The following is a 10,987-nucleotide window of genomic DNA, read 5'->3' as shown; positions in this document are numbered from 1 at the left end:
GAGGCAGGACCGCCGCAGGACCCGCTGGGTGGGAGGGAGGTGAAAGGGAGGCCCCGACTTCCAGAAAGCTGTCTTCCACTTTCCGCTGGAGTATTCGAGAACCCCGCCCACGCGCTCTCGCTCCGCGCCGCCTTGCTTCCAGGTGTTTCGCGGCCGCGCCTCCCCGCCCCCGGCCCTCCCCCGTGGCGTGCAGGTTCAGTCCCGAGGTGGCCTGGCCGGGAGCCGGCCCCTGGCCCGCACCCTCCTCCCACTTCGCCCTGGCAGCCGCTAAAACCCCGAGGCACCCACGTGGAACTGTGTTTTCTTCTGAAGCCTGGGGCGGGCGCTGCGCGCTGTCAAGAATTAAAGGTGTTAAGTCGCCAGAGGAGTTTTGAGCTGAGGGTTCGCGACCCAGACAGGTCCCGAGGCCAGCCGGCTTCATGGAGCCCCAGGGGGCGCAGCTGCTAACTTTGGACGCGCAGGGACCCGCGCCCTTTGGAGACCCGCAACCAGCCGAGGAGCTGCCCGCCGGGAGGACCCTCTGCATGGAGGATGGCAGGGACAGCAGCGACATAGCGGAGTCCGAGAGCCCCGACGCCGAACCCTTGTCTCTGGAGGAGGAGGCTGCCATCCAGGAGCAGGAGGAACTACTGGATTACCGCCGCCGCCTCCGCGCGCGTTCCTTTTCTCTGCCCGCCGACCCGATCTTGCAGGCGGCCAAGCTCCTGCAGCAGCGACAGCAGCTTGCCCTGACGCTGGGTGCGGAGGACGGCGACAGGGCCGAGGACGCGCCTCACAGCCCGGGTGGCTGCTGCGCCAAGTGCAAGAAGCGGGTGCAGTTCGCGGACGCGCTGGGGCTGAGCCTGGCGAGCGTGAAACACTTCAGCCAGGCCGAGGAGCCGCAGGTGCCGCCAGCCGTGTTCTCCCGCCTCCGCAGCTTCCCCATGAGCGCCGAGGACCTGCAGCAGCTTCCCGGCCTTATGGCAGCGGCCGCCGCCGCGCCCCTCTCCACGCAGTCTCCTGGGCTCCGGCCACTCTTCGAGCTTCCCGGGCCGAGCGCCGCAGCAGAGCGCCTGCAGCAGCAGCGCGTGTGCTTGGAGCGCGTGCACTGTTCGGCACCCTGGGGCGCGGAAGTGACAGGCTCTGGACGGGTTCTGGACTGCCCTGGGCCGAGAGCCGTGGCCGTGCGCTACACTTTCACGGAGTGGCGCTCCTTTATGGACGTGCCCGCCGAGCTGCATCCTGAGCCAGTGGAGTCACAGGGGCCAGAGGCGCTGTCGGGGGAACCTGGGCCCGCGGGTGCCGAGGAGGAGCCGGGCGTCCAGCGTTTCCACTTCTCGCTGTGCCTGCCTCCGGGCCTGCAGCCCAAGGAAGGAGAAAACACAGACGCGCCGAACGTCGCCGTCCACTTCGCGATCTGCTACCGCTGCGCCCAAGGCGAGTACTGGGACAACAACGCAGGGGCCAACTACACGCTGCGCTACATGCGCCCAGCGGACGCTCTCTGAGCGCTGGGCGTGGTCCTCGGCCCCCTGCACTGCCCCGGAGCGCTTCGAGGGACCGTGGGAAGGCGACTGCGCCGGGTGACTTGCCCGGACGATTTGCTGAGCATCGTCCGTCCACCTGGAGTGAGGGGAGCATGGAAGGAAAGGATGTTGCCGCTCAATCATAAACTTGCATCCAGACAGACCCTGCGAGCACAGCATGGCTAGACCGGGCAAAGCACCTAACCTCCCCGCCACTTTTCTCGTTGCTTAGATCTTCCTGACAGGCCTTTTGAAGTCTCCCTCCTCGGTCTGAATGGGAAGAAATCCTTAAGACTCTGAGCACTAGTTTTCTCTAAGAAAAAGGCTTCTGACTCCTGAGTGGGGCTGGTAGACCTCGGGATGTGTTTTTAACAGTAGATACCGTGTTTTAGCCTTTGCGGCTTGCTGGAGACCCCCCAGGTCTCAGGGAAAGGACATAGTATCCCACCACATTGCACCACGGGAAGGCGCTGGACTGTGGGTCCGCGCAGGAGCCTTCCCACTGGCGTTTGTTTCTCAGAGAAAACCGGATGGGGCCGTGGCCCGCTATCCTTTACTTTTAACTGGGAACTGGGAGATGTTTGCCCAGACTTGATGTTATTTACTTGTGCCTTTGTGTACAAATGTCCCTTAAAAAAGTAAAGGCCACTTGCACACCCTTTTATGCTGTACTTTATATTTCAGCTCCTGGGGTTTTGGGAGGTCTTGGCAGACAGGCGATCTTCCTCAGCTGATGATGCGTGCAGTTTAACAATAAACAACGGTATTTCCGAATTTCCTTTCTTCTATCCTTCCTCTCTGATGTGAAAAGGCCCAGGTTTCCCATACTGGGCAAAAATGTTCTTTAAAATGTTTTGTAGAAGGGTCCTGTTCTTCGTCAAAGTAAGAAGTTGGTGAATTGAAACGCCAGAGTAGTAATCTGGTAGGCAGGCCTTGGTTGTGAGCCACAGGAGCTGGCCATTCCTCCCCAAACCCCTTTGTGTAGGCAGAGCACATAACAGCTGCTAGATTCCTCTGGGCCATTAGCAGTCAGGGAAGCTGGACTCTTAGTTGCTGAACTCCAAATTCAGGAGATGGATGAAAAGATGGCTTTCTGTCCCACTCGGAGACACAGTGGGTAGTGGTAACTTGATAGATAATGAAAATGCCCAGAAAGTAATTATTGCTCAGAACCAGAAGGGTACCCTGCATGCTGGAGGACTGTGGACACCGGGTCTGGTCACCCTTTACTCACTGTTGATGGCTGTGGATGCTATGATGAGATGGCCATGCAGGAGCAGGGTGAGTGGGCATTCTGGATGAGGACTTGATTCCTTTACACCTCGGCTATCTCTTGGTAATTTGTCTCTCTTTAGTTTTCATATTTTCCTGCTCATGACTGGTACAATCAATCTGTTTTGTAATGGTAATCTTTAAGGAGAAATGGATGGTTTCGCTGTTGTTCTGTGGAACAAAGATAGGCATACTATATATAGTCCATGGGCCAAATTCAGCCTGAAGCCTATTCTTATCTGAGAGCTAAAAAGGGTCTGAGAGCTAAAAATGTTTTTTTTTTTTTTTGCAGTTTTTTAACAGTTGGGAGAATTCAAAAGAAGAATACTATTTTGTGACACAGAATTGTATGAAATTCAAATTTGTGTCCATAAATAAAGTTTTATTGGAACACAGCCATGCACCATTCATTTACATGCATCTATGACTGTTTTTCTGCTATAAGAGCAGAGTCGAGTAGATGCAACAGAGACCATATGGCAAAGTCTAAAATATTTACTATCTGGACCTTTATAGAAAGTCTGCCAACCCCTGCTCTAGAGAAGCAGTACTTTTTTAAACATTATGTGCTGAGAGTTATACCTAATAAAGCAGTTAAACTTTTGGTAAAATTTGCTACTTGAAATATACCTCCTTTGGGTAAAGGTAGAACTGTACATTACTCTTAGTTATCTTGGTTAGAATAAACACTAAGACAATTATTACCATACTGGAGAGGAGAATCTACCTGTTGCTTTCTTTCATGTTAACCTAAAAAAAAAACAGGCCTTTCAAAGTGAGAAGTAATAAGCATTTATTTGAGATTAAAGAATAGCTATTTGGGATGCATTGATTCAGGCAGAAGCCCAAACAAATAGTGTTTCAATTAGGAGACAACGACAATAGATATTTATGATAAAGGGAAGGGGAACAGCTACATCAACGGAAGGCATTTTTATTGGTACAGATAACATAATGATGCTAATTCTAAACAATGTTTTTAATTTTCAACCTAGTAATCATAATAACTTTCTTGTTATCTTTGCAACCAGTTCTTTGGGGTACAATGTTGCTTTAGGCCCAGTCCAAAGGTTATTTTGTTCTGTTTTAACATTTCAAAGGTTTGAAGCATAATACCTGGGAGGCAGTTTTTCTGGCATGGCAGCTCTCACTCCATTTTAAAGTAGCTCCATTTGTTATTTTTTTTTTTTTTGATACATCTAAGAAATGATAAATTAGTGCACCTGAAATACAGCACTCATCTGAATTAACATCAAGCTATGAAAACTGCCAGATATCTCTCTGACTTAAATTGGGACATCTTAACTTATAGAAACATTTAGTTTGAATTCTGGTTTAAAGACATCCCTTTGACTGTAGCAGTGTTTGCCAAAGTAATTGATCACGGAAACATTTTAAAATAGTAACTTATTAGTGGAAAGCCATCAGAAATTAATGAATTATAATTTACACTTGGAGTAAAGCAGATTAAAAAATGTTTGCATTGATGAAATAATATTTAATTTATATGTACTTATAAAAACTTTACAACAATAGAAATAAGTGAGTACTAGAATTACATCTTTTTTGTTGTTATTAAATACAAAAGCAATTAAGTCTTCATGCAATGTTCAGTATTGGGTCTGGTATACCATTTTTTTTTATAGAGCATTATTGCATAATGACAACATCTACATTATACAGTTTTCTTGTGTATTTATGAGTACATTTTAGTTGAAAAGCATCGATAATGTATATAGCCTATAACTCAGGTTGAAATGCTGATTTATATGTTAATAATGCATTATTTTGGATTGTTTGTATTATTTAAAATGAAATTAAGGTAAAATTAGAATCCCAATATAATGATCAAAAAAATAATTTTCTCTGGTATTCATTAAAATGGTAACTCATTAAATCTAGAATAAAATAGATAAGAAATGTTTTTTTTAAAGAGTTATACAGCAACTTTTCTCATAAAAACTTATTCAGAAGTATAATTTGGAATTCAAACCATTAATTTTAAAAGTACTTATTTCATAATATAATGGCTGTCAAACATGGCTGTTAGGAAAGGAAATCTAGCTTTGCTCTCCCTCAAATCTTAGAAAAAAACTTTATAAAGGTTCAGAATTATGTAAGATATTTTGAACAGCCCAGTCTTTCTGTATATGATTACAGCCTTTCCAAGTACTAAAACTGGCAATCTGCTAAATGTCAATATATTTTATAAAGTGCCAACTTTTCATTATAGACCAATAGCAAACATATTGTAAAGAAATATAAGGAAGTTAAAATAGGTTTTATTTGTTTTCAAAAAGTTAGTCTCAAAGGAAGGGTCAACATTGACTAGAGTAAGGAAATATTTAAGAGTGTATTTCCTGAATGGAATGAAAACACATACTCATCCCAAAAGCAAAATTTCCACAATGCAGGGAATAAATATTACTTTTTTTTGCAGTAATATTTACCTCAACTTGAATAAATGAGGGTCATTTTGTTTAAAACTGTAATGGTTTAATCATCTTATCCAGCTGTAGTGATCAAAAACTAAGTTCTCAGATCATTTAATGAACCTGACCTCCACCAGAGGGATTTCAGATTCTTCCTTATGGGCAAGTGGGTCCACGGATCATTGGGTCCAGGGATGGTAAAGGAAATGTGTGTACCTATCTAAAGAGTTTCTGAAGCAGTGGCTGGAAATGTGGCAGTCTGTATGTAAAACCAGCAGTTAACAGTAAACATATTTAGGTATTAGTCTAGAGATAGGCTTTAACTAAATGTTTCAGTTGCTTTGGTTGTCATGTAGTTTATAGTCAAAGATTAAGAAAGTATGTTAGTCATGTTTTGAAGGCCTGCCTGTAAAGCAAGTTCCAGGAAAAATGTTTAAAAGCACACTTTGCTTGAGATAATAGAAAAATGCAGCTAGTTAAGCACAAAATGATGATAGCTTAAACAATAACAATGGTCACAAGGCATTTAGTTTCTGACTTTTGCTTTAAATATAATGTCACTGATGCACAATCATAAGATTTTTTTGCAGAAATATCTTGGTTCTTCAACCCAGTTATATTACCCGACAAAAGTGACAAAGGCACCCAGACAAAATGACGTCAGAAAGTGAATGAATCAGACTAAGGAAAACAGCCAAGGCTTACATTCAAGAACTAACCAATCAGCTTCACCCTCAACCTCTAACCCCTAACCCTCACTCTAAAATCCTTTAAGAAGTTCAGATTTTGAGTGCTGGCTCCCTCATCTCCTGGCCTGGTGCCCTGCCAATAAACTGCTTTAATTCTCCACTGCAAAATCCTGTGTTCACTGTTTGGTTCTGCTGTACAATGAGTGGGCAGACACTCTTTGGTTCAGTGACATATGGAACAAAGTTTCCCCTCAGAATCCCAGGTTTATGAATCAAGGTGGCTAGCGGTTCCAAGACCTAACTAGGAAGGCCAGGATCTTACTCTGGGGAGTGGGCACTGGACTGTAGAGCCCACTGAGCTCTGGGGATGCTGAGGCATCTCAGTCCACTGGGAGCAGGACCACAACCCAGGCAGACATCCTGTAGCACCTGGGAGCAGGGCAGTTGTCATCCATGAAACTTGGCCCTGAAGGCAGAGAAACTTCCTCCTGTCAGATGAGCAGTGGGCTTTCTAGCTGATCACACCCTCACATGCTCATCCTTCCATCTGCCCTGACCAGGGTGAAGGCTTCCCCAGCAACTCTGTGGTTCTTGAGTCCATGCACAAAATGTCAGCTCACAGAGAAACAGACTTATGCTCATTTCATTTCTGGAGTTTCAGTGTTGGATTCTGTACATTATTTCACAAATTCCCTATGTTTCTGCTTTCTAGCACAACAGTTTTTGCATATTTTAATATGCTAAGTGTTTTCATTCCATGACTCCATTGTATGTTTCATAGGAGTGTGTTGCCTCGAGCCACTTGGGGTATTGTGTTCTGTGTCACATGTTCTTTGTCAGAAGTTCAAGGAACAGCCATTGGGAGGAAATGGGATAGTTTGCTTTTTTGTGGCATCATGGGAAAGAATCAACTGTGCATTTTTGGTTCACGCAATGGGACACAGGTTTGTAGGTGAAAGGAAAGTACCATGACGTTTGGTCGCTTAACAAGCAACCTTGACAGTGAGCTTTTTGCAGTCCAGCCTTTGCCCAGCCAATCATCATGATGCCAGGGCCTGGACAATCTCCAAGGCCCAGGATGTGCTCTTTGTAGTTACAAGGGCAAGGGGCTGGGAGCAGAGTGGCACCTGACAACTTGGGCTCAGCCCAATGACCCACCTTTCCTCCTACAGAACAGTCCTGGCCAACTTGCAGATAAGCAGGCCTGTGCCTGGAAGTCCAATAGGAGACATTGACCCAGGTTTCTCTTCCAGACTACATAATAGGCACATTACGCAAGGTGACCTGCTGTGTTTCCTTGTTCCTCTATGGACTCCCTTTAGCTGATCAGGGAAACTATCAGAATACATCCTAAATGGTCCTTTAATCCTCTAAGGGCTGTTTGTTGGGATGCTAAATACTGTAACTTTAGGCTCATAAAGATTAAAAGTCCTTTGAATCTTTTTGGTAGACTTTGCATTTGCATTTTATGGAGTTTAGTTTTTTGACCTCGGCCATCTGTGAGCAGCAGACAAGCAGACAAATTTTGGCAAGAAAAGAACAGTCATATTTCAGCCGAATGTAGATTTTCGAGATGGCAAAGATCAAGGGCTTACTTTTAGATGTGCTAGTAGTGAGATTTGCCTAGAAAATCTATCAGAAGAATGGAAATCTTTTAAGTCGTGAGTTCAGAGACAGGTCAACTGGGAAATCTACATATATACAAATATCTCTGGAAAGCAAAGATATTTTAGAGTACCTTACAAACCTTTAACAAAATTAACCAGTATAATTTCTCCATGATTGTATTAACTCATCCCATTCGTATTGTTGGCATTGCTCAGGTCCTTCGAAAGTGGTTACCTGAAGTCATTTCTCAAGGATAGTCAACAGCCTCCTAATGTATCTTGAAATGGAAAATTTGGTCTGAAAATCTGAATTGAATAAAGATTGAAAACAGGTGGATGTTGTGATTTAAGCTTGAAACATTTAATCTCCCCATTGAAAAATTCATGAACATATCCTACAGATGGCTTTTCTGCAAATAGCTATACATGTGTCATGTTAAGGAAGCACCCACTCCAGAAGAAGAGAAGTTTCTAGCCACTGGAAACTAATAGTCTTTAAAGTGGCCAACTTGTGCTCTCTAGAGCGGCAGTCTCCCACCTTTTGGGCACCAGGGACCGGTGCTCCTATGAGAATCTAATGCCTGATGATCTGAGGTGGAACTGAGGTGGTGATGCTAGCTCTGGGGAGCGGATGCAAATACAGATGAAGCTTCACTCACTTGCCTGCTGCTCATCTCTTGCTGTGTGGCCTGGTTCCTAACAGGCCACAGACCTGGTACCCATCCACAGCCTGAGGGTTGGAGACCTCTGCTTTAGAGGATACATGGTTTTAGTGCCTCCCGTGACATCTTCGAATGAAGGACCCTTGTTATTAGAAGACTGTTGTGGTACAGTTGAAGTAGCATCTTTTTATACCCTAAGTAGGTGAAAGAGCTTACTATTTCTCAGAGTTAGCTTTTTTCTAATTGTTACACTATTAAAAAGAAATGTGAGTTTATATTCAAAACCACTTTACATAGTCCAGAGCATTCTATTTGTATGTTCCTTTCAGTTTGGTTAAGGAGGAGTTGTGTTTTTATGCACTGACTTCAGGCATGTTGTTTTTGATATTACATTTTGAGCTAGAAAACTCCAAAGCCCAAATATCACCCATGTCAAAATTAAGTGCAGAGCCCAAGATTAGTGAAGTCTATTTGTTGCATTAGGATTGTGAATTTATAAATCTGTTTGAATTTGAAGGTCCCGGGGATATAAATTAATATTAAATGGATAATTGCATATATAAATGGATGTTAAATTGTAGACAAGTGCTTGACAATGAAATACGTAATACGTTCCTTTGGGAAAACAAAACCTTAGTACACCTTTAGAAAGGTATATGAGTGCCCCACTTTTGCCCCCCATCCACCAAAATCTAAGCTAGAGGTTGTTTCTGTTACCAGATCCTGAGTTATTTTGGACTTTGCCTTTTATCAGAAAGTCATTAAAAAGGAATTTATGTATTGGTGCAACATGCCCAGAAAGACGAGCTTTTCTGACAGAGGAAACAATATCTTAAAAAATGGGTTGTAAAGGCATTGAGTTCTTAGGCCAGGGGCTGCCCTGCTCTGCATGATCTCCCACTAGCTAGACCCCTAAGAAGGCAGAAGGGATGAGATGCCTGCTTTCCAGTGACATGTCCTCCCCTAGCCCCTGCAGACTCCGGCCTGGGTAGAAGTATGCCAATGGCCACCTTGAGGTCAAAGGCATAGCTTTTAAGCCTTTGCTTTTGGCTCTGCCACATCCAGTTGGTTCAGAAGATCTTAAAACTAGAAGCTTCACTATCCAGATAAATTTGTTACAGCCAAGGGTTTCTAAAACAATTCAGCAACATTCTCTGTAGGCACAGGTATAAGAGGCAGTGGTGGACACATGTGATAAATGATCCATATGTGACAGCAGAGGTTTGGGATTGTAGGGCAGGGAGACCCACCTTAATGGACAATGGCCCCTGTGAGTGATGATAGAGTTTGTGTTAGCCCACAGCCCAGTCTTGTTAAGGTCCCCTGTACTAGAATGTCACTGAAATGCCCATCATTTCTCCAAGGTCTGAGCATGCAACAGAGCTTTCCAGGGACAATGCCTGTGGAGGGCTCTGACTTGCCAAAGGAAGTTTATAAGGGTCCCATCCCTGTCTAGGGATAGGGGTGCTTGTCAAAGCTGGAGCAAAGATGACCATCAACTTTTGTTGGCCCTGTGTCTGTCCTCCTTAGCTGAAACCAGGTGGGGCTAAGGGCTCCTTTATCAGCCATGCACCAGCAGCAAGAGTGGGCCATTATTTCAGACAGTATATTTTTATGCGATTATATTTATACAGTTCCTTCTAACAATGTGAGAAAATAACCTTATTAACCTCCATTTTAAGATTTGCTTGAGAAATGTGCCTAGTGTAAAGTTTGGGATGAGTAACACATTTCTGTGAATTTGATTTTTGAGAGTACTTATTTAATCTGAGAAGTATGGTAGTCAAAAGCCAGCCTTATGTTTCTCCTTAATTTTTCAAAGGATAGTTATATATTTGTGGTTTAAAAATGTCTTTTCAATTCTGAGGATTTTGTTATGTTTTGTTTTTGTTTTTTTAACTTTTTGTTTGCTGCTCTGCTGTGTTAAACCAAAATACTACTGAACCAAAAGTCCTAATTTGAATAAAGCATGTGAAGCAATTTGGTACTTTAAAAGCTATCTTTGAGTCTGGTGACATTTTTGGTGGTGACACCTGGGGAGGGGGATGCCATTGGCATCTAGTGGGTAAAGGCTGGGGTGTCCTAGCAATATGCAGGACGGGCCCCATAGCAAAGACTAGTCTGGGCTAAAACCTCAGTGTCGAGGCTGAAAAACCCTGAATTAATAGTATTGTACCAACATGGATTTCCTGGTTTTGACAATTTACTAAGGTTATAGAGAGATATTATCGCTGGGGAAAGCTGTGTGAAGGATATACAGAAATTCCCTGTGCTATTCCTACAATTTCTTATGAGTTTCAAACCATTTTAAAATAAAAAGTTATAATAATAAAATTAAATTAAACCTTAAAAAAACCTACCACTGGGAAGTAAGTGTATAAAGTGTTGCCAGGTGCCATGCTAGTGAAGAAGCACACTTCACTGTCGAGGCAGGTAGCATGATGTGGGAAGGACGCATAGGCTCTAGGTGAGCCACATCTACATTTGACACCAGCTCCACCCTGGCTAGCTGTGTGCATTCAAACAAGTCCCTTTTCCTAGAAAGTGTGAGTTTTCACATTTGCAAAATGGGGGCAGTAATTCTTGCCTAACTAGACTATTGTGAGCACAAAGCAAAATTATTTGTGAAGTACCTGGAATCTTTAATTCTCCTTCTCTTTTCCTTCTGGCCTCTGCCAGCTGGTTTCTACTGATTCCATTCTGAGGATAAATGATGTCTGACTTCATCAGAATGTAGGAAGAATAAATGAATCTCCCAATTTGGGGAACAAATTACAGTGGCTCCCCATGTGCTAACCAGACAAATTGTTCTTGTTACCT

At 43.9% G+C, this 10,987-nt stretch overlaps 1 protein-coding gene across 1 annotated transcript; it reads left to right on the top strand.

The window, feature by feature from the left end:
* The first annotated feature begins 48 nt into the window (after window positions 1–48).
* PPP1R3G (protein phosphatase 1 regulatory subunit 3G) lies at window positions 49–2,314 on the top strand. Its single transcript, XM_023534648.1, has 2 exons — window positions 49–296; window positions 349–2,314. Exon 2 carries the CDS (start codon window positions 420–422, stop codon window positions 1,485–1,487), a length of 1,068 nt encoding a protein of 355 aa, XP_023390416.1. The 5' UTR covers window positions 49–296; window positions 349–419; the 3' UTR covers window positions 1,488–2,314.
* The last annotated feature ends 8,673 nt before the right edge of the window (window positions 2,315–10,987 follow it).

This window comes from Pteropus vampyrus, unplaced genomic scaffold, assembly GCF_000151845.1.
Source record: "Pteropus vampyrus isolate Shadow unplaced genomic scaffold, Pvam_2.0 Scaffold129, whole genome shotgun sequence".
Classification (NCBI taxonomy): domain Eukaryota; kingdom Metazoa; phylum Chordata; class Mammalia; order Chiroptera; family Pteropodidae; genus Pteropus; species Pteropus vampyrus.
This window is presented reverse-complemented; position numbering and strand designations above follow the sequence as displayed.